Genomic DNA, 27,919 nt, shown 5'->3' with positions numbered 1-27,919 from the left:
AGCGCAGCGCCGCGCCCGGCCGCCGGGCCACGTGACTTCCTGCGGGCGGCGGCGCGCTCTGACGTCAGGCGGGCGGCGGCGGCGGCGGGAAGTTCGGAAAGCGGAGCGGCTGTCAGTGGCTCTCGGCGGCTGTCAGCGCCTGTCGGCCCCTGCGCGCCCCGGCACAAGGTGGGTAGGGCCGCGGCGTCCGCCGGGCCCTTTCAGCTGGAGGGACAGCGCCGCAGGGATGGGGTGTGGCTGGCAGCAGGTGGCCGGTGCTCGGGCGCGCCCGCGGTAGTAGCCCCGGGAGAGGCGGCCGTGTCTGAAGCGCCGCTGTGCTGAAGGCAATGCTTGTGGCTGACGGACCTGTGTGGAGAAAGGGCTTTTAGTAGATCCGTGGGAGCGTGTGCCGGCAGCGTTCCTCCGCGTCCCTGCTCCCACGGCATCCCCTCATGAGTTAGAGTAGATGTTTGCATTGATCAAACCGCGTTTAGTAGCTAAAGGAGCAATTTAAGGGCGTCCATTTCCGAGGTATTGCACCTTACTAAATACCCAGGCACTGCCAAGAGGGTGGCAGCTGTAAGAAAGGCCAAGTGCAGTGTTCTGCACTTTGGCCACAACAACCCCAAGCAGCGCTATAGGCTGGGGACTGAGTGGCTGGAGAGCAGCCAGGAGGAAAGGGACCTGGGGGTACTGATAGATAGTAGGCTGAAGATGAGCCAGCAGTGTGCCCAGGTGGCTAAGACAGCCAATAGTATCCTGGCCTGCATTAGGAACAGTGTGGCCAGTAGGACAAGAGAGGTTATTCTGCCCCTGGACTCAGCACTGGTCAGACCACACCTTGAGTGCTGTGTCCAGTTCTGGGCCCCTCAATTCAAGAAGGATGTTGAGGTGCTGGAACATGTCCAGAGAAGGGCAACAAAGCTGGTGAGGGGCCTGGAGCACAGATCCTATGAGGAGAGGCTGAGGGAGCTGGGCCTGTTTAGCCTGGAGAAGAGGAGGCTCAGGGGTGATCTTATTACTGTCTACAACTACCTGAAGGGACATTGTAGCCAGGTGGGGGGTGGCCTCTTCTCCCAGGTAACCAGCAATAGAACAAGGGGACACAGTCTCAAGTTGTGCCAGGGTAGGTCTAGGCTGGATGTTAGGAAGAAGTTCTTCACAGAGAGAGTGATTGGCATTGGAATGGGCTGCCCAGGGAGGTGGTGGAGGCACCGTCCCTGGGGGTCTTCAAGAAAAGACTGGATGAGGCACTTAGTGCCATGGTCTAGTTGATTGGATAGGGCTGGGTGATAGGTTGGACTGGATGATCTTGGAGGTCTCTTCCAACCTGGTTGATTCTATGAAGAAAGTGGCAGTTTCTCCCTTTCTTAATATAAACTTGCCTACTTTTAGCCTGTGTCAGTTACTACAGCAGGTGGTCTGTCACCAAGTGACTCCAGCTGAGAAAAGAGATCAGGAAAAGGAGAGGACACCTGTGGTCTGAAATGCAAATGGATTTGCTGAAGCAGAAAATCTCATACTAATGAAAATATAAAGCTCTTCTCAGCCTAGAGTGAATGCACAGTGGTCACAATAAACATGGAAGCAGTTTTTGAGTGCAGAATGATGACCCAGCCTTGGGACAGGGAGAAGGAGGAGAAGGAGCCTCATCCCCAGCAAACTTGCCCCTTTTATAGTGCCGTGTTCATGGTCTGGGATGCAGCTGTCAGCTGCTAACCTGCCCTGTCTGACTCCAAACTGCTCACAGCAGCCTATGGCTGGCCTGGGATTCTGCCCCATCACAAGGACAATACTGTTTCTCACTTCATCCACGGTGTAAGAGCAGCTGACAATGTTACCTTGTGTCTTGTGATAATTTTCACTGCAGTTCTGTTGCTTTTATGATGATTTGCTCCTGGTTTCATCATCAAAAGCCATTTGAAAAATCACTGTGATCTAATTTCAAGTATGTAGAGAGGCTTCACTTCATGGGTAACTGGTTTTGAGAGTCAGTTATCTTTCACATGAATTAAACATGCACAACCAAGTCTGGAGTCAATAAGCTTGTGACAAAATTAGGCCGTCAGTAACTTCTGTCACTCTTTTGCTTCAAATAAACATGTTTAGGATAGTTTGTTAATTCTGAATAGCCAGATGAGTTAGGGGGTTTTCAGAGCTACCTGCCATTTGTTTAAATTGATTTCTCTGCAAGTCAGAAAATATGTTGACATCTATTTTTAAGAAGCCATTTTGAGCACCTTTTTGTTAAGGTTATTTTCAAGGTTTCTCTTTAAAGTGCCCCCATCAGCTATACCCCCACTGTCTTGACACTCTCTTGCATGTAGCTCTCTTCTTTGCTGGGGGGGTTGGGGAAAAAGGGAACTGACATTTCTTTTTTTGTCAGTATATTTCCTTCACAGCTGTGGTGAATTCTGTTTCTCAGGCTATCTGAAGAGATTAATATTTGTTAAACAAGCTGTGGGATGACTGTTTGCCCAAGCAATGGATTCTCAAGAATTTACTGTAAGTGATTTTTAATGCTGTGTACAAGTAGAAATAAATTAAAAGATGCTGTAGCTGCTCTGTTATTTAATCATTTTCTTACCTATTATTGTTACATTTTTCACATTTAAAACAGGTATTATACACACACCAAAAAATGAAAAAATCAAAAACCTGGCAAGATGGAATTCTGAGGATTAGAACTGGCAGAAATAAGGTGAACTCCTCGGATTTAATTTAACCTCTGGATTTAATATCACCTGCTGCTGGACTGTCAGTGTCAGTCTAGTTAATCTATCAGATACAATCAATTAAAATTCCTTCTTTTTCATTGCAGGCTCTTTTGTTTGATGATAAAGGACAATGCTTGGAAAGTATTTTTATCAGCTCTCAGGTATATTTTGTTTGAAGTTGATTCTGTTGTGCTTGATCATAGTTTGTGTTTCAGGAAGGATTTCAAACTTGCTTGATTACTGAGGTTGTTTTACTTAGTGTGGATATGAAAGTAGAAAAACTCCAGTAGTTTTTCCTATTGTGGATATGAGAACCTCCTGCAATGTAAAGAATGGAAAGTAAAATTACCTTTTATTTATTGACAAATAGAGAACTAATGTAGAAGTTCTATGGAATTTTATTCCTTTTGGGTAAAATTAGTGTATGAGACTGATACATTACATAAACACAACTTGAAGCTAAGTGCTAGCACTTTCTAGTCTGTTTGAAATAGTTATTTGGCAGCTGTGATATCCTGGGGTATAAATTTCTGATACTTTGACATTTAAGTATTTAGAAGACTTCTTGTTTCTTTTATAGCACCATTGTGTACATACTGCTGCTCTCTCTTTTCTAGCTGAATGCTGGAGATAGTTTAGAAAGTGAACGATACTTGATCACAGTTGAAGCACTGAAAATGAATGAAAAACCTCTTGAAGGTCAGCCAAAAAGAGCAGAAACTCCAGCAGTGGATAGAAATGGTGTGAAACCTGCTGTCCTACCTCCAAGACATCTGTCTGTCGGCTTGAAAAGGAAGTTTACAGTATGTCTTTGTTTCAAAAGCTCTGTCTGATGTCAGCAGGCACTTTAAAACACAAAGGGCACATCTTTTAATGCGTGCTAAACATCTGGATAATGTCTTCTGGGGTTGTAATTGTTTTGGAACCATAAGCTAAAATATGTTACTGGTGGCTGTTTTTCTTGGAGTTTACTAAATTGATTGGTTTGACAGAATTGCTGTTGCAGTGCAGATCACAAGGGTTTGAGATGATTTCTGTAGTCCATGGAATGCTGCTTGACTGGAATATGGTTTATGGAGTGTGCCTTGTTTTCACTAATTGGTTACAAAATGTGAAGTTGATTAATTTCAGAATTCTCTCCTAGGGCTTCCAAGGGCCACGCCAAGTTGAAAAGAAAATGACAATGATGGAAGACAGAGAAAGCCCAACAACATTTCCTTTGTCAAAGCAGTGTCAGGGTACTTTACCATCCAGGTTTTATGTTTCCTCTCCATTATTTTCTGCCATTTACAAGAAGGATGAAGATGCAAATCTTCCTGCAAGCTCACATGAAAATGTGTGCATGGTTAATGGCAGAGAACACACGTCTCTCTCCTCGCTGCTTTCAGCTCCATTTCTTGATGGAAGTGAGGAGGTGGAGCAGCAAAACCGTGGTCAGTCCATGGTAAATCCAGAATCGCCTCTGATGACTGAGCACGCCCAATCTAGTGATCAGCTAGCTAGTCACAGGGCAATGTCACACAACATCAGAAGCACAGCACAGATAATAGCTCTTTTGAAGTCTAAACCAACCCAAGGATGCAGAGGGCAAACAACATCTCAAGTCTCAGAGTGTCTTCCTAGGTTTCAGGCATCAGAAAAGGCAGACAGTTTATATGATGAAAAAAGCACGACCTCACCTGCTTTTACAGGTGACTCTGCCAAAATACTCACCCAAACAACTGAGCACTTCCCTTTTACAAAGGAAACTGTAAATGTTAAAAGGGAATGGAATGCTGAAATACTTCTAAACTCACCTGCACAACTTTGGGATAAAGAATTTACAGGACAGACATGTGACCAAAAGGCAAATAATTTAAGTCAAGACTTAACAGATCCCTGCAATGCCAATAGTTGCTTCCTACCTGAATCCACCAAGGCGGTCCCAATGAGTGACAGTCAGTTTGCCCCATCCTCAGGGGATGTTTCACGTTCATCAAGTCCAATCACCTTCGAAGCAAATCTATCCAGATACAGGGAGCATTCAGGTGGTCTTCAGGAGGATTCATCTATGAATGTACAAAGTGAGCTTCAGCCAGACCAAAATTCAGAAACAGTGCCCAACAACCCGGAGCTCTCTGTGGACAAAACAGTTACTGAAATGGGAGTTGTAAGGGAGGAATTCAGTCCACATGACCAAGACTGTGATCTAGGTGAAGAAGTGATGGAGGTTAGCTTTAATCTAGTGGAGGGTTTTGATTTTAATGACACAGATAATGGAGACTTATGTGAAAGAGATGTGGATAAGCTCAGTGAAGGAGACAGACTTTCACAAAGTCCATCTTGCCTAAAGGGGGAAGATGTGGTACAAAATGCTGCATTGGGACTTCCTTCTTGCTGTGAAGTAGTGACACCCAGTAAAAATAAAGTCAAATGTTCAACACTTGATGGAGAGAATGATGGAAATCACTGCACTGGGGACAAACCATCTCAACTTTGTGTCAGTAACATCAGAGATGCAGAAAGAATTGCAGAAGACTCTGCAAACCAGACCAGAATCGAAGGGGAGTTTTTGGGTGATGGACACAACATAAAAGAGATGAATGAAAGTCAATTGAAGATTGAAGTCTCAAACAATAAGAGAGATTTTGATGGCTGTGCACTCCATACAATTAATGGCATGTCATGGATAAAAAGCAAGCACTCAGATCCTTTGCCTGGTAACACAAATGTTAGTGAATGTCACCCTAAAACCAGCACGTTTGAGAAAAGTGGAAATATTTCCTGTGTTTCTACCAGCAGAATAATTCCTGCAATGGACAAAAGGACCAAAGAAGATGCTACACAGCTTGGATGTGTGAAATCATCAGGTGCTGATTTAGGACACTTCTGGGGTACTAAGAGTGATGACTTCAAACCAGACAGTCCTTTGCTGGCTCTGTCACAAAAATCAGATCCTGGCTGTGACTCATTCCAGCATTTTCCAGAAGACCATCAAAAGGTAATTGGCATTTCAGATGAGGAAGATGCTCTCATTCCCAGAAGTTCTATCTATACTTTAGGAAAAGGCCACTCCTCTCCAGAGGAAACAGGAATAGGCAAAACTGAGTTTGGAAACATAGAGAGCACAAATACCTTTCATGAAGCTCGCAAAGCTGAAAGAATCGGAATGGATTACCTGAAGTGCACAGCAATGTCTGAAAATACATCAGAGCTCCCCAACTTGGTAAACAATATTGCTCTGATAAGAGCTTTGACTGAACATAGCACAGCATTAGAAAGCTTACAAAAGATGGAGGACAGCAGTAGCATATTACATGAAGCAGAAACTTCTAAAGAGACATTTGAACCCCTTATGAAAGATGAAGGTTAGGTCAGCTTCCATTTTAAAGTGAATTCTGTATGACTGCACCTCTTTTCTCTCTCCTGCTGGACAGTTCATATTCAGCAATTGTACTTGTGAAGTGATGTGTTATGGAAGTTCCTCATAGCAATCTTTAGTGTTTAAAGTTCCAAGTCTGTGTCTTTGCTTTAGTTCAGCTAAATCCTGACTGTGCAGTTATTTGCATGGGTAAAGTTTGCAAGCCCAGTAATATTCAGATGCTTTCATGTAAAGAGTACTGTAACTTACTATGCTTTTCCATCTCTTGTAGCTGTAGAACAGCTTACAGAAATGCCTTACTCAGAAAGTGTAGATGCATCTTCCTGTTTATACTTTGATCCTCCTGGCCTTATGGTAATCAGTTTTTGACTGCCTATATCTGTCTCTACAAGATAAATTCATTTTCCACAAGGCTTCTTGAATAAAATCCTTGATTTCTGATACAGTTAGGGATTGAGCTAGAAATTGCTTAGAGGCATCAGCTAGATGCTAGTAAGCTGTCTTCTCTCCCAGAACCTATTGCCAGTAAATGTTCAGGAGGCCTAATACATGACAAGAAATTTAATGCCAATTGTCATATTTAGTTATGTTCAATATCACATTAGTATGTCTGCTCCTTCTCTACCTCACCTTTTACCATCTCCTTTTTCTTTCACTATCTTTTTGAATGCATGGCTTTCTTAGGAGTTTTAGCACCTGGCTTGACCTTTCCTGGGAGTTTTAGCACTTGAAATCTCTTTGTGCTTGATGCCTCACATTGATTTTTGTCCAACACTATTGATAGTTTTTTTTTCTTTCAACCCATCCAAAGGGAAACATTTTAAATTCTTTTTTTTTTTAACCTCTCCCATTTGAAAAGCAAACAGTTCCTTGTGCTTTCTTTTGTATAAATAACAGCTTAACTTTAAATGGTTGAACTGTTAGACTAATTAGCTTTTTGGTACTTGTGTATGCAGCCCAACTGCATGGATAATTTATTACAGTGAGCAGAGGAATGTATTCTACCAGCAGTAGCAGCCCAAAGAGACCCTGAGACATCTGACTGCTAACCAATGGTGCAATTTCTGTGGAACTGAAGTGTGAAGAACAGAGTTTCTTACATTTCAGTTCAGTGGTTTATTATTAGCAATCATAGAATGGGTTTGGGTTGGAAGGGACCTTAAAGATCATTCAGTTCCAATGCCCCTGCCATGGGCAGGAACACCTCCCACTAGCCCAGAATGTTCAAGGCCTCTTCCAATATATTACAAGAAGTCTTAATAAATATTTAAGCAGACTCATAATTGGCTTCTCATCATTTCTTATTACATTTGCCTGCAGGCTGTTTTCCACTGAGAGTTTTAAACTCCAATTTGACAATACAAAAAGAAGATTAAAGATCTGACATCAGAATATTAATTTCCTCTTGACAGAGATGTGTGCAAAAATTTTACTGCTGCTCAGCTGCAGGAGAGCAAGAGAGAGAAAGAGAAAAGAATAAATAGTTCTTTTTTTCCTCATGCAGTTTCCAACAGATTACTTTTGGTTGTATGTTTGAAAAGTAACTTTACTGCTAGTAAAATAGTTCCAGACCAGTGCTTATTTTCAGTTAATAATTGCAATATATTGTGTAGCCTGTTGCATTTCAAGGGCACAATGTAAAGGGATCTGCAGCTAGTGAGGTCATGTTGAGACCTCCCTGCTCACAGCCAGGATGGCAGCAGTATCCAGACAATACAGAGTCTGCAGCTGAGACGTTTCTGTCACCCCTGTTTTCAAGCAATTCTGTCCTTTCTGACTTCAGACAGGTAAAACAATTTAATTTTCCAAGTTATTCTTACCAACCTTAGTAGAGAAAGTAGGCTGTAAAGGCAGAATAATTTCTAGACTGCTACAATCATATATAAATTTATATATATATATATATAAAATCACATAGTGCTTTGTGGCTATAACTTTGCAGTCAGACAATTAATTTCACTCATCTTTGTCACAGGACTCTGCATTTGCAAGATGCAACTTGGTTTATTTTCCTTTCATCAGTTTCACTTCAAAAAATCTATGTGGTCCTAAAGTGTGATATTAAACAGAGGGATTTCTTCCAGGGAAAAGTTGCAGAGGGTTTTTTGTGATGGTTGTTTCCTGTAGCAGCAAAATAGTCACCTCAACTGGATTTGAGATTTGTTTTGTATAGCTGTTAGAGAGTTCCAAAGAAAGGGTTAAAAATTTCCTTCTTGTATTACTGTAGATTGGTTCAGGTTGGAAAGGACCTTAAAGACATCTGCTCCAACTCCTCCACTGCCATGGGCAGGGACACCCCTCAACTAGACTTGGCTGCTCAAGGCCTCATCCAACCTTGCCTTGAACACCCCCCAGAAAAGGCAGCCACAACCTCCCTGGGCAGCCTATTCCAGAGTCTCGCCAACCTCCTACTGGAAAACTTCTAAGATCCAGTCCAACACTGCTCTCCTTCAGCTTCAAACCATTCCTCCTTGTCCTGTCTCTAGACACCCTCATGAAACGTCCCTTTCTAGTCTTGCTGTAGGATCCCTTCAGGTGCTGGAAGGCAGCTCTAAGGTCTACCCTGTAGTCTCCTCCAGGCTTTGAACAACCCCAACTCCCTCAGCCTATCCTCATAGCAGAGGTGCTGCAGCCTCATCTTTGTGGCCTCCTCTGGACTCACTCTAACGGCTCTGTGTCCTTCTTATGCTGGGGATGCCAGAACTGCATGCAGTATTTGAGGTGGGAGTCTCAGCAGATGAAAAGGCAGAATCCTCTCTCTTAACCTCTGTTCCTCCTGGATGCAAAGAAACATAATATATATGTTTTTTTCCCTAATGCAGTACCCCTGTCACTATTTAAATATGAATTTACATCCTATTTACTTGCAGAATGGCCTTGAGATTCTGAAGGGTTCTATTTGGAAATAAGATTTAGAAATAACATTTACACAAAGATAATATTTGTATTTGTTCAATTTCTAACAAGATTTTCCCTACCCTTTTTTTTTCTTTGTTAAAGTCTTCAGATTGGAGCAGTCTCCATGAGGAAGATTCCAGCTTCATCAAAGAAGAGAATTTTCAGAAGTCAATCATTACTGAAGAGCCAGGCCTAGATCAGTCCCGTGAGTGGAAGTAAAAGTAGAATGGCAGTGATACACCTCACAAGTATCATGCTGCATAACTTCTGTCCATGGTGTGTTTTTCCTAGCACTAGCATTGAACATCTGTCCTGAAGTTCCACCATGGGCAGCGTCAGTCTCACCTGCACGTTCTGATTGGAGAGAAAAGCAGTGGGCTTCATGGGAAGCTGACAAGGTGTGGATTGACTCTGGCTTCCAGGATCTTTGGGGCTTTATTGCCTGTGTATCACAGCAACAATTTCTTAGTTTTGAATTTTTTCTCCTAACTCTTAGACAAGAAACTCTTGACAGCAAGGGTGGTGAGACGCTGGAACAGGTTGCCCAGGGAAATACCTGTGGATGGCCCCTTGTTGCAGTGTTCAAGGCCAGGTTGGATGGAGCCTTGAGCAACCTGGTCTAGTGGAAGGTGTTCCTGCTCATGTCAGGGAGGTTGGAGATGGATTTAAAGTCCCCTTCCAACCCAACCCATTCTGTGAATATATGAATTTTGATTGTTTAGAATAAGCAAAAAGTTGCCAAAAAAAAACCTTATAATCCAGCTGTTTTTCCAGTCACTCATTTCACATGTTAATTCTTCTGTAGATTGTTCCATCAGCAGAACTGACTGCCTCACTTGATCCATACTCTACAATTTCTCCAGCTTCAGGAGGTGAGGGAACTGCTGGAGACATCCAAGAGCCCCTGATACATGGAATCTTGCCAAGTGACCCAGAACTTTCAGAACTGTATTTCAGTAAGAAATCTATGAATGCACTTTACAATATTTTCCCTTTAAAGTCTGTGAGGGTTTTTGAAGCACAGTGATATGCAGTATAACAGACAGTTCCCTGGGCACTGAAACACACAGAGCTGTGCCTGGCTAACTAGAGTTGGATTTGTGCTTGTGACATTTTTTTACAGGGGATGTGTTACTTGAAGCACAATTCTGAAGTTTTCCAAATCAGCTGAATCAGTCCTGAACTCCAAGCCTCCTGCCCTTTGTATTCTTCTGAAAGAGACTTCAGAAGAGTGATTTATGAATTAAAATCAATCTCTAGTTTGGGAGGGAAAAGGCTCTGAACTAACATTCTATTTCATACTAATTTCTGAAATCCTTTTATGTTCTTTTAGTTTGCTTCCCCCTCCCTGCTCTGCTGTGCTCTGACCCCTATTAATGACTGTCATTCATTACTGGCAGTGAATTTAGTTACAAGGCTGCCTGTGATACTAGAAGCCTGTTTATTTACATTGGTTATCATTCATTTGCACAGTTTTGGGGGTGATCTTTTAGGGGGAAAAGAAGCAAATGTTAAGCTGTTTGTTTTCCAGCTGGCAGCTGTCACTGACCTACCAAGAATATCAAATTAATGACTTCCAAAACACAATATTTAATTTTTACCTGTTCTGCATAGAGAGATCCAAGTATTAAAAGAATCACAGTTGAAATCCCTCATATTGCATGGAAATGCAGTGTGCTACTGCACAGGCATGTTAATGTTACAGTGAGCTCCCTAATTAGAAGATGGGGCAGGAAGAACTTGGAATTCTTTCCTTCTCTTAGTTTTTGGTACATCTGAAGTTAATGAGCCATCCGTAAGTGCTACAAGTGGCTTGTAAAGTTTATCTGCCCTACAGCACAGGAGAAATCCAGCTACCCAAAGGCATGCAACCTCTCAAGAGTCAAACCCACGCTTAAAACAAGAAGTCCATTTGTCACTCTTCCTGCCACTGAGAAGATTCCTGACACAGTTTATCTAGGTGACAAGGAGGTCCAGCAGTCTTTTGGTTCTTCAGCAGCCCATTTAGGCAAGGAGTCAGTGGTATTTCCTATTAATGCTTTTGGCCCCGAGGACAGAAATTATGAAACCTCTGTGTTTGGGGAGTATACAGAAGATGGACAAAAGAAATCTGTCCAACCAGCGCTCCCTAACTTAACCCCACAACACAGACAAAGCAAGTGGCTAAAATATCAAAACAGTGCTCAGTGTGACTTGATAACTCAAAACAACGATGACAAGGAAGTGAGTGATGACATCTGTGCTGAGAATGTCCTTGGAATGCTGCTGGGTGACACAGGAGAGAGCAGTGCTGCAAAGAAAAGTGCTCTACTGACAGCAAAGAGCATGCTTGGCAAATGCTGTCCAAATGCCAGCAACCAGGATTTGATTTCAGAGAGGAAGTCACTTTCTCTGCACTTAAATCAGACACCTTTGGCTGAAGCAACACAAAAGGTGTTAAGTCACCTGAGCTGCCATACTGCAACAGGAGACAGCCAGGTGTGTAACTGTTCAAGCAAATAGTTGTAAGTGACAAAACACCATTTTTCTGGACAAAGTAGCTGCATTTACCTGATTTCCTGCAAGATATTATCAGTATGGTTGGGTGAAATGTTTCTACATACATAGCAATGCAAAAGTCTCAGCTATGGAGCAGCAGCCACTAATGTATTTAAGTGCTGTGACTCACCCTTTGTACAGGTAATTCTTTGGTGCACACAGTGCCAGGTTTAGATTTTTAATCTGGATGTTGATGGCAGAAAGGTGAAATGAAACCTTTTAGGCTGCTTTGTCATGTAGAATCAGTAAGAAGGTATTTTCAAGAAGTGTTTTTTCTTAATTGTGAAATCAGAATCATTTTAACAAGCACACATCTGACAACATGATTCTGAATTGCTTAATTCACTCTAAAGCAGTTGAAAGTGTTTTAGGTTTGAGGTTTTTGTGTGTGTGTGTTATAAAATGCAGCCTGCCTGTCAAGGGGCAGAATTTTTTACTTCATGTTGCATCCTAAATGACAGCACAAGCTCCAAATTTGCTTAATTTTATTCTTGTTCTGGTGACTCCAGCATGGAGTGGGTCCAGAGGAGGCCACAAAGATGATGAGAGCAGTGGAGATCCTCCACTATGGGGACAGGATGAGGGAGTTTGGGCTGTTCAGTCTGGAGAAGAGAAAGCTCCAGGGAGACCTAGTAGCAGCCTTCCAGTGTGTGAAGAGGGCTGCAAGAAAGCTGGAGAGGGACTTTTTACAAGGGCTTGGAGTAATAGGATGACATGGAATGGATTGAAGCATGAGGAGAGATTGAGACTGGAGATTAGGAAGAAATCCTTGACAGTGAGTGGTGAGACACTGGAACAGGTTGCCCAGGGAGGCTGTGGATGCCCCCTCCCTGGAGGTGTTCAAGCTCAGGTTGGATGAGGCTTTGAGCAACCTGGTCCAGTGGAATGTGTGCCCTGCCTATGACAGGGGTGTTGGAACTGGATGATCTTCAAGGTCCCTTCCAACCCAACCCATTCTATGAATCTAGAAATAGATGTTTCTGTACTTAAGAGTTAACAATGTCTGCAAACATTTAGGGTGAACAGAGTTGTATTTTGCTTTAAGAAAACTGAGTCTTCACTGACAGCCAGCTTGAAACTTCTGGTTGCAGAATGAGGTCTTGAATTTTTTTTTCTATTTACTTGTACTTCTTGAGAGCAAAATACATAACAGCAAAAAAAAGAAAAATTGTCAAGTTGGACATATCTGTACAGTGGCTGTTTACAAAATTGGTCTCAGTCAAATTTTAATGTTTTTTCTCTTTCTTAGGCCATAACAATTTCTGAATTATCTTTCCCTCACGTGGATAAAGTAAAACACACCAATCTTCCCAAAAGACAGATTTCCATACCAACTGAGTTTCAGTCTCACGTTCACTACAAGCAGATTTTTAAAGCTGCTTTGACAGGTATGTCTAACTCCATGCTCTGTAAGCTGCTGACATTTTTAAACAGGGTATTTCTGAAGCCTCACAAAGCAGGGTGACAGAGAAAACATCAGCATCATCTCTTGGAATCCATGTTTTGGTCTGGATTTATGTACTGGAATATAGTCAGTCAGTAGCCAAAACTGCAAAGATAAAGCAGCAGATCAGTATGCTGCTGCTCACCACCTGCCTCTCTAAGCAGTCTTTAGAATCATAGAATGAGTCAGGGTTGGAAGGGACCACAAGGATCATCCAGTTCCAACCCCTTGCCCTGCCCAGGGACACCCTACCCTACATCAGGCTGGCCAGAGCCCCATCCAGGCTGGCCTTAAACACCTCCAGGGATGGGGTCCCAAACACCTCCCTGGGCAGCCCACTCCAGCCTCACTTCCACTCTCATGCTCAACAACTTTCTCCTCACGTCCACTCTGACGCTGTTGCCAGAGAGAGTGATTGGCATTGGAATGGGCTGCCCAGGGAGGTGGCGGAGCCACCTCCATCCCTGGAGGTGTTCAAGCAAAGAGTGGATGAGGCACCCAGCGCCATCGTCTGGCCGACTGAATAGGGCTGGGTGCGAGGTTAGACTGGGTGAGCCCGGAGGTCTCTTCCAACCTGATTGATTCTATGAAGCAAATACTCTGTGAAACCAGGTTGGAAAAGACCTCCAGAATCACCCAGTCCAACCTCTCACCCAACCCTTCTGAGCAGCTAAACCATGGCATTAAGTGCCCCATTCAGTCTTTTTCACTCTTTTCCTTTCTCACTGTCAGTTTACACTTTCCCCCCCCATCCACTATTTTTGTTTTAAGAAATGGTTGGGTTTTTTTTCTCCTACACATATTATTTCTCAGCCTTGAGGCCAGTATGATTTGGTATGGTCCCAAATCTACAAACATATTCTTCTCCCTTCTCAATTGCTCCTCTTCTCATAAATCACAGCAGCTTTGATAAACTGCTAATTCATAGAATCCTGTTTAAACTCCTCTGGGGTTTTATGTTTACAGTTTAGTATTTGGATCATTTGGAATCATGTACCTACTGTGCTTTGAAAATATGGCAGTGAGAACAAATTAATTGCAGGGACACTTGAGAGAATTTTGCAGGTTACATGGCTTCTTTTAAGATTCATATTGAGTCAGATTTGGGATTGGAAGTTTCAAATAAAAACATTTTGTTTGAATGTTGTCTGTGTGTGTAATCATTAAGACTGTGCTAATTATTCTTTTTATTCTTCTTTATATCAAGAGCAATTAAACATCATGCTCTTTGAGTGCTCACAACGATTACACAGTGCTCTCTCCAAAGTGGATATCTCATTCTACGTTTCACCAAGAGAGGGGCAAAGTGAGAGCAAAGCAAGCTGTGTTCCACTCTGCAGTCACAAGCAGCCTGCTAAGCTGGTGATGGTCAAAAAAGAAGGTCAAAACAAGGTGCTGTTTCTTCCTTCTTTCTTTACAAGCTTGGAGTGTTTGTTTGAATCCCAGGCCAATCCTGTATGATTTACAGTTGCTGGTTAAAGTGATGTGTCAGAGATCACTCCCAAAATAAATTTTAGCATCCAGAACTCTTCACAGAATGGTTTGTTTTGGAAGGGACCTTAAAGGTCATCTAGTTCCAACCTCTCTGCCATAGCCAGGGATGTTTTGTCCACACACAAACAGCTTTGTGTGTGTAGAGAGAAAGGCACAAATAAAAAAGTTACTGAATGATAGAGGATTTCTGTAGAGTACATACACTGGCTTCCAAGGCTGAAAGTTCTGGGAATGCATTTGGGGTTTTTTGCTGTGTCTGACTGAAAAACACAAGTGGGAAAACTTCACTGTGAGAGGGTGAGGGAGCCCTAGAGCAGGCTGCCCAAAGAGCTTGTGGAGCCTCCTTCTTTGAAGACTAAAAACCTGCCTGAATGTGTTCCTGTGCGACCTGCCCTAGGTGATCCCTCTTTGCCAGGGGGGGTTGGACTCTACTTCCAGAAGTGCCTTCCAACCTCTAGCATTCTGTGAAGGGTTTCTTTGTTTCTATAATAGCAAGTACTGCTCCACTGCTTCGCTTTGTTTTGGCTTGTTTTACTGTGCTAATGGTCTTTTGGGTTCTGTTCTCCCCACCTTCCCCTAGGGTCGTTTGTTCTATGCCTGTGATGCCCCAAAAGCTGAGCGGTGTTCATTTTTCAAGTGGATAGAAGATGTGAACCCCACACAGATAAAATCCAGACCAGCTGCAGTGCTTCATGATATAAAAAGCATTGGGACATACCTTAGAAGTCAACAGATCTGTCTCTATGAGGGATGCCAGCTTTTGGTGAGGTATTCTGAAACATTCTGCACTTAGCTCAAGTGCTGTATGAACTGCAGGGTTTGTCAAGATCCCACCAGCTCTGGATTCAGCAGCATTTGACAGGCACTTGCACCAAGTGCATTTAAAGAGGTTCTGTGTAGAAAATGTAAAAGCCAAATTACTAAAGGAATAACATTTGCAGCTGTGGTACTTCAGGTCCACACCTTTCATCAAGAATCAAAACTGCTTAGAATCATAGAATGGGTTGGAAGGGACCTCCCAGGGCCATCCAGTCTAACCCCCCTGCAGTCATCAGGGACATACTTCACTAGAGCAGGCTGCTTTACAGCCTTGTCAAACCTCACCTTGACTATCTCCAGGGATTGGACCAAAACTGTAGCAACCTGTTGCAGTGTTCCACTACCCTCATGGTGCAGAGCTTGTTCCCCACATCCAATCCACATCTGCTCTTCTCCCACTTCAAACCATTGCCCCTAGTCCTGTCCCTCCTGGCCTTTGCAAACAGTCCCTCTGCAGCCTTCTTGTAGCCCACTTCAGGTACTTTGAGATAACTCTAAGTTCTTCCTGGAGCCTTCTCTTCTCCAGGCTCAACCACCCCAAATCCTCAGCCTGTTCTTATAGCAGAGGTGCTTCAGCCCCCGACCATTTTTGTGGCACTTCTCTGGATCAGCTCCATCAGACCCACGTCCTTCCTGTGTTGAGGGCCCCAAAGTTGGATGCAGTACTCCAGGTGAGGTGTCACCAGAGCAGAGCAAGGTGGCAGAATAACTTCTCTTCACCTGCTGGCCATGCTACTTTTGATGCAGCTAAAACCTGATCCCTTGCCTTACAATATTTTTGTGATTGTTGCATTTGAATTCCTGTTCATTTTATCCCTACTAAGAGAATTTTATTCTCTTAGTGATTCTAATTTTGATGTTAGAAGTTGAAAGGCTATTTTGTGCTGCCTTTCTGTAGAGGAAACAAATAATACTGAATAATTATGGCTGAACACAAAAGAAATATTTACTATCAAGATAAATATATTTAAAGCTTGGCAATGTAAGGTGATGAACAACCACCAAGATCTGTGGTCTGTAATTTGGTTCAATCTCTGGAGCTTGCTTCTGTTTGCTGGTGAATCCAAGTTGTTCACAGAACGTTTGTTACAATTGCAATTTAACAGGAAAGCCTTTGAAACTCAAACCCAGCGGTACAGTAAATTCAAGAAATTTATGAACACACCTGAATTTGAGGATTCCAAACCCAAATTATACCTCAAACTAAGCAGGAAGGAACATTATTCTCTCTATAGCAAAGGTAAGCAAATCTTTAAGCATCAGAAGGATTTGTCTGTGCTATGCTGTGCCTTTTTAAAGCTTTGATTTGTAATCTAAAGAGAAGAACTCAATCCTGTTTTTAAACTCCTGAAAACCCTGATAATTCAATTCTCAATCTAGAAGGACAACAAAGTATCTCACTAATCCATATTTCCTTGTAAATCATAGAATAGCTCAGGTTGGAAAGGACCTCAGAGATCATCTACTCCAACCCCCCCACCATGGGCAGGGACATCTCTCAACTAGACTCAGCTGCTCAAGGCCTTCTCCAACCTGGCCTTGGAACACCCCCAGGGAGGAGGCATCCACAGCCGCCCTGGGCAACCTATTCCAGAGTGTCACCACCCTCTTACTGAAGAACTTGTTCTAATACCCAGTCTAACCCCACTCTCACTCAGCTTAAAGCCTCTTGTCATGTCCCTAGGCACCCTTATGAGAAGTCCTTTCCAATACCTGAAGAGATCCTATGGAAGGCTGGAGAGGCAGCCTAATAAATGCTGAAAATGCTGAGCTGTTTTGTCCAGCCTCATTTTCTTAAGGACAGCAGTAAAGATGTTTATGAGAACTCTGTTTTGGTTTTTTTTTTTGGACAGATGATATTTGGGTCATTTCAAAGACTCTGATCTTTGATCCCCTTGATACTTTCATTGCAAATACTGCTTTCTTTGGACCATCCTCCAATAACGAAATGGAATTGCTTCCACTGAAAGGCTACAGCCCCTCAAACTGGAGATCAAACAGTGAGTTCTGCACCAAGTCAGTAAGACTTGGCAGGGGGAAACAACTGTTCTAATTAATTTATCTAGCTTTAATTTGTCTATCTAGCTGAACTTTTGGCTAACTTCTTTTTTTTTTTTCCCCATTATTTTTTGTGGCCTTTTCAGCCTGTGTTCATGCCTTGCTGATTTGTAATGCTAGCAGTGAGCTGACATCTCTAAGAAACATGGAGGAGCACTTCAATCCATCCTCATTACCACTAACACCATACCTACTGAAAATGTAAGTTACTCTTGCAGTACTGCAGCAGCATGACTACAAGTAGAGGAGGAAAAATAACCCAAACAAAACCACCATTGACTTTGCCCTATTGAAAGGTGTCTCCATTTGTCCTGGATCTAAACCAGTTGCTCCATCACCCAGCAGAGAACTGGGGATCAGGGAAGGGAGTGAAGACCCACAAGTTGCAGTGGAAATGGATTTAACAAAGCAGCCAAACTCATACCAATGCCTGTAGAAGGTATATAAAGTTGTACTCACCACAGAGAGCATACAGCAGCCACAACAAACAGGAAAGCAATCCTTGGGAGAAGGAGAAAGAAGAAAAACAGGGTCAGAAAGAGCACCATCCTTGGCAAGCTTCCCCTTTTATATTGAGGGTGATGTTCATGGTCTGGGACACACCTGTAGCCAACTCCTGTCAGCTGCCCTGGCTGACCTCAAACTGCTAACAGCCTGCAGCCCCTGGCTGGCCTGAGATTCTGTCCCAGCCAAACCAGGACAGTGAGAAAAACCTAAAATCAGCAAGATGGAATGAAGTATTGACAAAGCATTTTCATTTATGTGGAAATGGAACTGAACTCTAACTTGATTGTAAGGTTTGGGATTTTTTTTCTTAAAACTTACCTGCAGCCCATGGTTTACAACCTAGAGGCTGATGCTGGGCCTTATTGTGACCTTAGACTGAGGTACAGGCCCTGACTGTTCTGCATAAAGTTAATGTAGATTCTTCACAAGAGTTCAGTTCTTTACCCATTTTAGAGTCACTTGGCAGAAGGGAGGCATTGGAGCAGCCTCCTAGTATTTGAAGAGGACTACAGAAGAATCATAGAATCAACCAGGTTGGAAGAGACCTCCAAGATCATCCAGTCCAACCTATCCCCCAGCCCTATCCAGTCAACTAGACCATGGCACTAAGTGCCTCATCCAGGCTTTTCTTGAACACCTCCAGGGATGGTGACTCCACCACCTCCCTGGGCAGCCCATTCCAATGCCAATCACTCTCTCTGCCAACAACTTCCTCCTAACATCCAGCCTAGACCTCCCCTGCCACAGCTTGAGACTGTGTCCCCTTGTTCTGTTGCTGGTTACCTGGCAGAAGTGACCAACCCCACCTGGCTACAGCCTCCCTTCAGGTAGTTGTAGACAGTAATGAGGTCAGCCCTGAGCATCCTCTTCTCTAGACTAAAGAACCCCAGCTCCCTCAGCCTCTCCTCATAGGGTTTGTGTTCCAGGCCCCTCACCAGCTTTGTTGCCCTTCTCTGGACACCTTCCAGCACCTCAACATCTCTCTTGAATTGAGGAGCCCAGAACTGAACACAGCACTCAAGGTGTGGCCTGACCAGTGCTGAGCACAGGGGCAGAAGAACCTCCCTTGTCCTCCTGGCCACACTCTTCCTGATCCAGGCCTGGATGCCATTGGCTCTCCTGGCCACCTGGGCACTCTGCTGGCTCATGTTTAGCTACTATCTACCAGCACCCCCAGGTCCTTTTCCTCCTGGCTGCTCTCAGGCACTCAGTCCCCAGCCTGTAGCTCTGCTTGGGGTTGTTGTGGACAAAGTGCAGAACCCTGCACTTGGCCTTGTTAAATCTCATCCCATTGGCCTCTGCCCACCCATCCAGCCTCTCTAGATCCCTCTGCAGGGCTCTCCTACCCTCCAACAGATCAACACCTGCTCCTAGCTTGGTGTCATCTGCAAACTTACTGATGCTGGACTCAATCCCCTCATCCAGATCATCAATAAAGATATTGAACAGGACTGGGCCAAGAACTGGAGAGGGACTGCATTTAGTGACAGAACAAAGGGTGATGGTTTCAAACTGGAAGAAGCTTAATTTAGATTGGACCTTAGCAACAAATTCTGGCCCATGAGTGTGGTGGGACACTGGAACAGGTTGCCCAGAGAATTTATGGAGATTCCAAGCCTGGAAGTGTTGAAAGCCAGACTGGATGAAGCCTTGAGCAATGTGGTCTAGTAGGAGATGTCCCTACCCATGATAGGGGGTTGGAACTAGGCAATCTCTAAGGCCCCTTCCAACTCAAACCATTCTGTGATTCTGTAAGTACTAAGGGGCAGAAATATGTCATGGTGCAGCAACTTCTGATGATGTCAATTGTTAATCATAAAGCATCAGCATGTCAGTGTTAGGTGAGTGTCAGAGCCATGAGACCCAAATTACACACCTGCTTCTGACCATTGTATTTTTCTTAGGGACTTTGCTTCTGAAAATGCTACCAAGAGAGTCAACAAAAGGAGGTTTATTCCACCTGCCATCAACCTGAAACACATCATGAAGTCTGGACCTGTCAGCACTGAAGTGGCAATGGAACTAGCTACAAAGATGATCCAGATGTTCTCACTGAACCATGATCAAGCTGCATCACTGATTCAGATAGCTCAGATGATGACCTCATGTGAAAACAGCAAACCAGGGGAAGAACATCCCAGCTGCCCTGTCACAATCATACGTGGTACATAGCAAATAATTCTGACATTAGCTGCTAGTCTCTTTGTACAAGTGCTAATTAATGGCTGATACCAGTGTTAGTGGTCTGTGATGAAGGAGCAGACTTGTTTCCTTAAGCAGCTATTTACAGTTCCAGACTTAGAGAGAGATTCTTATGTCTAGGTAAAGACTGGCTTCTTTTGAATGTACTGCAAAAGTGACCTTGACATGATCCCAGAATCCCAGCATGGTGAGGCTTAGGACTTCTAGGGATCATCCAGTCCAACATCCCTGCTACAGCAGGGTCACCCACAGCAGGTTGCCCAGGTTCGCAATGTCCAGGTGGATTTGGAATCTCTCCACAGAAGGAGACTCCACAACCTCTCTGGGCAGCCTGCTCCAGGGCTCCAGCAACCTCACAGCAGAGAAGTTTCTTCTCATGTTGAGGTGGAACTTCCTGGGTTACAGTCTATGCCTACTGCCATTTGTCCTGTCACTGGGCAGCACTGAGTCCAGCTGAGTCCTGGCACCTGCCCTCTTAGAAATTGATGTGCATTGATAAGATAGCATCCATTCTAGCATCCATTCCAGCATGCCTTCTACCAGCTCAGAGCTTCAGATCCTTAAAGCTTGCACCTGCCTTCTGCAGGATTTTCCATAAGAGTGGAGTTCTTTCCTAGCAAGATCTATACAGTTATTTAGTGTTTCCTGCTTATTTCTTTTCACATTAAACTCCCTTTTCCTCATGTATCAGCTTTGCTAAGTTATCATATAATGTTGGGGGTTTGTCTCTACAACACATTATTCCTTGCTTGTTTATGCTTCTTTCTATCTTTGTTTCTCCCCTCAAACTCCTTATTCTGTACCTGAGGACATGGTATGAGGGATGTGCATGCAGATGCTTGTGTTATTTTCAGGTGTTGATGAGCCTCCTTAGCTAGGGCATGTACTCAAAACCACCTCAGCTTCTCTTCAGTTTTTTTATGGTGAACTTATTGCAGGCAGTGTAAAGCAACTCCTGGATACTTGGAGCTGCTGAAGCAAGCATGTGCAGTCTTTTACAGGAATAAGAAATGTCATGAGATAAATCTAAGTCATAACCATTGATTAAAAACTGTACCTTCTAGAAAATCCTCTCTTTTAACTTTTTTCCTCCAAAATTCCAGGTGTGTTTGGAGCTGGCAAGAGCTATCTGCTGTCTGTGGTCATCTTGTTCCTAGTGCAGCTCTTTGAAAGAAGTGAAGATACAGAGGGTCCAAGGCAAACTCCATGGAAACTTCTGATTGCTTCTTCCACAAACGTTGCTGTTGACAGGATACTGCTGGGGTAGGCTGTTCCAAGAACAAAAATTCACTTGTCTTGTAAAGATAATTGTGTTGATATTTCCAGGGAATATTGATAGGGAAGGAGGGATGGGGAGGAGGCTGAGGCAAAGAATCAGATTTAAGAAGCTTCAGCATAAAGCTAACATGAAATAAAACTCAGGGTTTGGAATGAAGGAAGGAAAGAACAGAAAGGAGGGATGGAGAGGAGGCTGAGGCAAAGAATCAGATTTAAGAAGCTTCAGCATAAAGCTAACATGAAATAAAACTCAGGGTTTGGAATGAAGGAAGGAAAGAACAGAAAGGAGGGATGGAGAGGAGGCTGAGGCAAAGAATCAGACTTAAGAAGCTTCAGCATAAAGCTAACATGAAATAAAACTCAGGGTTTGGAATGAAGGAAGGAAAGAACGGAAAGAAGGGATGGAGAGGAGGCTGAGGCAAAGAATCAGATTTAAGAAGCTTCAGCATAAAGCTAACATGAAATAAAACTCAGGGTTTGGAATGAAGGAAGGAAAGAACAGAAAGGAGGGATGGAGAGGAGGCTGAGGCAAAGAATCAGACTTAAGAAGCTTCAGCATAAAGCTAACATGAAATAAAACTCAGGGTTTGGAAAGAAGGAAGGAAAGAACAGAAAGGAGGGATGGAGAGGAGGCTGAGGCAAAGAATCAGACTTAAGAAGCTTCAGCATAAAGCTAACATGAAATAAAACTCAGGGTTTGGAATGAAGGAAGGAAAGAATGGAAAGAAGGGATGGAGAGGAGGCTGAGGCAAAGAGTCAGACTTGAGAAGCTTCAGCATAAAGCTGACATGAAATAAAACTCAGGGTTTGGAGTGAAGGAAGGAAAGAAGGGAAAGGAGGGAAAGAAGGGGAAGGAAAAATGGAAGGGTGTTTAGGAGAGGAAAACCATAGAGGCATGAAGCATTTATGAGACAAATCATGAGGTCATTTGATTCACTTGAATTGTGACCTGAGTTACTTCATCTGGTTAACCACTAAGGTTTGTGTTCCAAAGGATCTGGTAGCATTTTCAGAACCACTTTTGAATGTTTCAAAGATCCTTACTTGCATATCTGTAATGTTTATCAGCATTTCTCTCTTTCTTTGAAGCCTACTTGACCTTGGATTTGAGGATTTTATCAGAGTGGGAAGTATTAGGAAAATTGCCAAAGCAATCCTTCCTCACAGGTAAGAATCTTCATCTTGGAGGGATCTGAAGTAGTTCTAAGATTGATCACAGGATGTTAAGGGTTGGAAGTGACCTGCAGAGATGGTGGTATGCAGGCTGTAAAATTACTGTTTGGAAGCAATTAAAAATGTGCCTGCAATATGCTTATCTCAGGGTGTCAGATCTGTCTCACTCATGTGATGGAGAAATTCTGCCTTGATTTGGGAATATCCCCGAATAGATCTAATGACTTTCAATGGGAAACAGTAGAGGAGAACAAAGTAAGGGCAGTTAAAGAGATTTAGGAGCTCACAGAAGGAGGAAAATCAAGAGACTTGAAATAGATCTCTACTGCTGTGGTGGTAAGAACTAGGAACAAGTAACCATAAATTTAATGTTCAGAGAGTTGATGGTGAATGAGTCATGAATTCAGGGCTACTTCCCCAAGTTATCTCTACTGTAGTGCTCTGAGGTTTGTCCTTCCCTTAACAGTAAGCAATCTACATGGTCTTTTCAACACAGTTTGAGAGAACAAAGCAAAGTTCAAGATTAACAAAGACTAGATCTCCATTCCTTGCAAATACCAAGGATATAAAATGGTAAAGAATTAAAAACTTCCCAGTTCTACTCCACTCTGATCTCAGCTGTGTACTTGGAGAAGACATTTACTCCATGTATGTCTTTGTTGGGGTGCTAAGGTCTGGCATAATGGTCTGGTTTAAAACATTCTCATCCAGTCTGCTGGATTTGGGTTAGGTTAGGACAGTGTTGTGTGTAAATTAAGGTTATTTATCTATACTGGGTGTTCACCAAGCCCTGAAAGCGTTATTATTGTCAATCATGTTATAAAATCTCTTTGCAGTTTGCATGCTGGCTCAGGAAATGACAGTGAGCAGCTGAAAGAGCTTCTTGCTCTCTTGAAAGAAGATTTAACTTCATCTGAGAAAATATATGTAAAGAAGAGTATCGAACAACATAAACTGGGGACCAATAAAGCTATACTGCAACAGGTACAGCCAGAGTGATGGGATGGGGGAGTGATGATTTGCTGTGTCACAGCCACAAGGCTCAGCAAAAAAATTCTGAGCACAGCTTGTCTGTGCTGTCACCTTGACACTCAAATGTATAAAGTCATGAAAGTAAAAGGCAAGGACTGAGCTAACTCTATCCTAGCACTGAGTACCGACTGCCAGGAAGATTTCAGACCCATTACAAGTAACTTTTCACCAAGTATTACCTTTCATGTAGAAAAATCTTCTTGGTTTCTGATCTTGCCAGTTATTTGTCTCTTCTCCTCAGTTCTAGACTCAAAAAAATCCCAGCTTGCTGTCAAGAAATTGTAACAAAGCAGATCTGAGCAATTTGCTGCTTATTCCCAGTGGTCATTGCTGCCACCTCTGCTTCTGGGGCTCAGAAGGTTTTGGAGAGTTGCATAATCTCAACTCTTTCTCTACCAGACCAGATCTGGTCTTAAAATACACAAATCTGTGAACGATTCTAAGGAAGAAACAGCCTAAGAGTAAGAAATGGTAGAATTGGATCCATCTTTGTGCCTTTCCTGGAACTTAGAATATAATTTTTTGAGACCCAGTGAGTATGACACAGAGTGCAGCAGAACTAAAAATCAGCTTGGATGTATCAGCTGTAGCTGTGGTGACATACTGCACACTACCTGATCTGAACTTCTTCTCTACCCATTTTCCCCTTGCTAATAACCAAGGTAAAAGTGGTTGGAGTGACCTGTGCTGCCTGCCCATTCCCATGTCTGAACACTCTGAAGTTTCCTGTAGTAATGCTGGATGAGTGCAGCCAGATGACTGAACCTGCTTCTCTCCTTCCTATTGCAAGGTACAGCCTTCCTCTTGTGTTCCAGCAAGGAACTTCAGTTAGCAGTGCCACAGTCTCAAATAGCTGCTGATCTTGCCTATCTTTTTAAGAATATGAACTTTAAGGTGCCACCTTAAGAAAGCAGTAAGAGTAATTTTAAACTGAGGCCTGCTCTTGGGTGCCTTCCTTGAGTTAACATCATCTTTAGGTGGCTTTCCTGAGCAACCATGTTGTTTTAACTGTGGAAAGAGGGTGATGGGGAAGGAAACCTGATGGAAAGCAACAACCTCTGATATATAAACACAGCCCACTTTCACAGAGTGAGAATCCCAGCATGGTGGGAGTTGCAAGGGATGTCTGGGAATCATCCAGTCCAACCCCACAGCTCAAGCAGGGTCACCCCCACACAGCAGATTGTCCAGGATCTCAGTGTCCAGGTGGATTTGGAATCTCTCCAGAGGAGACTCCACAACCTCTGTAGGCAGCCTGCTCCAGGGCTCTGTTGTTATGAATAGTCTGACATCCTTTTTAGAACTTTTGGTTTTAATCTTTAACATTCTGCTTTAGGTTCCAGTGTGAGAAGCTAGTCCTTGTTGGAGACCCTAAGCAGTTACCACCAACTATTCAAGGGTCTGAGAGTGTTCATGAAAAGGGGCTGGAGCAGACTCTCTTTGACCGGCTTTGCTTAATGGTGAGCACTACAGACCATACATCTTGAGGGTGAAATTGCAGGGACTTCTGGTCTGTATAGCAGAGGATCAGTGTCTTAGCCAAGGCCTGATTCAGCAGATTCCAGTCTAGTGCCTTTCTCTGTAAATGCCATTTTCACACTGCATGGAGATTTGTAAGCATGACAAATGTGAACCAAGAATGGACTGAAAACCACCCCTAGGTTCTGCCTTCTGCTCTTTCTGTGCTGTGTCCAACCCAGACAGAAGAACCAGGGGCTGCAGTATTTGCTCTAACCCCTGTTGAGGTGAATGCATGAGGGTTAAGTCAGCAGGAACTGTTTCCACTTTCATCTTTTTTTTACCTAGCTGGCATTGCAAAATCTTTAGTAACTTTTTCCTGTCACACTTTCTGTATCCCAATTCCTTAGGGACATCAACCAGTACTTCTTCGGACCCAGTACCGATGCCACCCTGCCATCAGTGCCATAGCCAATGAGCTGTTCTACGAAGGAGAGCTGATAGATGGTGTTTCTGAGAAGGAGAGAAGTCCCTTATTGCACTGGCTTCCAACCTTGTGTTTTTATAGTGTTAACGGGGTTGAGCAAGTAAGTTTTTTAACATCTCTTACCTAAAAGGTCAGTATTGTAGATGATTTCCACTCTGTTTCTGTTTGCAAGACCTAAATTGGAAATCTTCTCTGTTCCCAGATGGAAAGAGACAACAGCTTTTATAACATGGCAGAAGTTCATTTCACAGTGAAGCTCATCCAGTCACTGATTGCAAGTGGGATCCAAGGGTCTGCAGTCGGTGTGATCACCCTTTACAAGTCACAGATGTGTAAGGTTTGTGTAATGTACCATCAGTAAACCACTTCTCCTAAAGGTAGTTGTTCCTTCTAAAGGTAGGCTCCATTGCTGTCTTCACACTGTGTGTGGACTCAGGCTGTTGAGCACCTTTGCTAAAGACAAGTGATTGCGAGGAGCACAGCTCATCCCCATCCACGTTCCTTTGTCTGCAGGTCCAGACTGTGCTTCGTGAGGCACACTCTGAGGCTTTTGAAATGAAACTTGTCCAGGTGTCCACAGTGGACGCATTCCAAGGGGCTGAGAAGGAGATCATCATTCTGTCCTGTGTAAGGACCAGGCAGATGGGCTTCATAGACTCAGAAAGGAGAATGAACGTCGCGCTGACCAGAGCTAAGAGGCACCTGCTGATCGTTGGGCATCTGGGCTGTCTGAGTAGGAACAGGCTGTGGGGAAGAGTAATTCAGCATTGCAAAGGTAAGGGTTTGGGTTTCTCTGCTTTGGAAACTGTGCAGCTCCTTTTAAACTATCTGTGATACACTTCATGGTGTAGACCTGCTATGTATTATAGATATTAGACAGTGGATCATTACACAGTGTGCACATTACGTACCATAAGGAAGGTTGTCCTGCCTCTCTGCTCTGCTCTAGTGAGGCCACAGCTGGAGTACTGGCTCAAGTTCTGGGCTCCTCAGTTCAAGAGAGACAGGCAGCTACTGGAGAGAGTCCAGAAGAGGTTACAAACATGCTGAAGGGACTGGAACATCTCTGTGAGGAGGAAAGGCTGAGAGCCCTGGGGCTGTTTAGCCTGGAGAAGAGCAGCAAGAGAGGGGATCTTCTCAGTGCTGATCAGTAGCTAAAGGGCAGGGAGCATGCGGATAGCACCAGACTTTTCAGTGGTGCCCAGCAACAGGCACAAACTTGAAACCTAAACATAAGGAGAAACATCTTTTCTGTGAGGGTGCTGGAGGTCTGCAGCAGGCTGCCCAGAGAGGCTGTGGAGTCTCCTTCTACGGGGAGATTCCAAACCCACCTGGACATTGTGAACCTGGGCAACCTGCTGTGGGTGACCCTGGTGTAGCAGGGCATTTGGACTAAATGATCTCCAGAGGTGCCTTCCAACTCCCACCAGTCTGGGATTCCCTGAGAACAGCATATTTATCACATATAAAATACAACAGATCACAGGCAAATGCAGGGATTTGCATGTGTGTGAGTTGCAGGTTTGCCGTTTATATGCAAACTGATTGTATACCCAAAGGGCATCTGTTAGCCAGTAATAGGACTTCATTTTCTTCACATACTCTGGATGGGAGGCCATAGTTTCCCCCTTCATTGCACTTGAGTGAGTCCCTGTGTAATGGGGCAGTTCCCATCTCCTCACACTAGTTACATTTCATTATCCAACCTTCTGTGGGGATTTCTTTGAGTTAGAGAGGTGAGAAATGGAAGTGTCCAGCCTCTAAAGTGCATTCAATAAACTCTGACTGAACTCACCTCCCCAGTGCACCCAGTAAGGCTCCTTTCCAGAGGGGCACATCCCCTTCTGAAGGGGCTAGAGCCGTCTTACTTTAGCTGATACTATAAAAAGGGAGGGTTCTGAAACAACTGATAACAAATCTGCAAGAGAGACCAAAAGAGTTCATTATTTTATTTACCTGCTTGGTTGACATCAAGGTTGAACTCTGAAGAACGATTTTCCAAGCAGAGCCACTGCAGCCATTTGATCACCTTGGGGAATAGATGTTCACATCACCACAGGCCAATTACCTGATAGATGCTGTAAAGAGAGATGTAATTATCCTGGTTTTATTACTGCTTCCAGGATGGGAAAATGGATTACAACACGTAAGCCAGTGTGAGCAGCGGCTAAACAACATTCTTAAGTGCTATCTGGAGAAATGGAATGAGGAACAGAGTAAGAAGAAGGAAAAATAAAATCTGCACCTCTTTGATGGAGCAAACACAAGCTGCACATCTGTACAAATTATCAGAACTATTGAAAAATCTCATATTTATATTTATTTAATGGGGGAATTCTTGTTTGTATCACCATGGACTGGTGCTTCTGCTTGACCCCTTGTTTGTATGACTAACACTGAATAAAGTGAGTTTATCTGCATGAGAAACAAAATCCTTTTATGCTTAACAAGCACTTAGTTGTATTATTAGTGTT

General features: G+C 43.5%; 1 protein-coding gene and 1 long non-coding RNA gene across 4 annotated transcripts; one reads left to right on the top strand and one right to left on the bottom strand.

Annotated features, from left to right (window-relative positions):
• The first annotated feature begins 57 nt into the window (after positions 1-57).
• Positions 58-27,877, top strand: ZGRF1 (zinc finger GRF-type containing 1). The gene is given in 29 exon segments (XM_064149779.1): positions 58-168; positions 2,405-2,484; positions 2,600-2,680; positions 2,801-2,857; positions 3,314-3,499; positions 3,841-6,043; positions 6,329-6,411; positions 7,014-7,112; positions 7,671-7,844; positions 9,058-9,160; positions 9,247-9,353; positions 9,761-9,911; positions 10,793-11,433; positions 12,743-12,881; positions 14,145-14,329; positions 15,012-15,199; positions 16,357-16,490; positions 17,104-17,250; positions 17,395-17,509; positions 19,720-19,979; positions 21,121-21,280; positions 22,385-22,462; positions 23,305-23,452; positions 24,163-24,290; positions 24,837-24,960; positions 25,369-25,545; positions 25,648-25,782; positions 25,959-26,220; positions 27,569-27,877. Coding segments are annotated over 28 exon segments (6,399 nt in total). The 5' UTR covers positions 58-168; positions 2,405-2,463; the 3' UTR covers positions 27,682-27,877.
• Positions 2,593-21,264, bottom strand: LOC135178695 (uncharacterized). 3 transcript variants are annotated; one of them, XR_010303690.1, is made up of 4 exons: positions 17,768-17,991; positions 15,150-15,323; positions 4,601-4,744; positions 2,593-3,014 (listed from the first exon to the last, which is right to left on the bottom strand). It is a non-coding gene; the product is annotated as an uncharacterized LOC135178695 (long non-coding RNA). The 3 variants fall into 3 exon arrangements; XR_010303689.1 differs by lacking the exons at positions 2,593-3,014; positions 4,601-4,744 and adding exons at positions 12,904-13,042; positions 21,075-21,264 and having other exon boundaries at positions 17,768-17,809; XR_010303688.1 differs by lacking the exons at positions 2,593-3,014; positions 4,601-4,744 and adding an exon at positions 12,904-13,042.
• Positions 27,878-27,919: the final 42 nt, after the last annotated feature.

The sequence above is a fragment of the Pogoniulus pusillus genome, chromosome 10 (assembly GCF_015220805.1).
Source record: "Pogoniulus pusillus isolate bPogPus1 chromosome 10, bPogPus1.pri, whole genome shotgun sequence".
Lineage (NCBI taxonomy): Eukaryota > Metazoa > Chordata > Aves > Piciformes > Lybiidae > Pogoniulus > Pogoniulus pusillus.
This window is presented reverse-complemented; position numbering and strand designations above follow the sequence as displayed.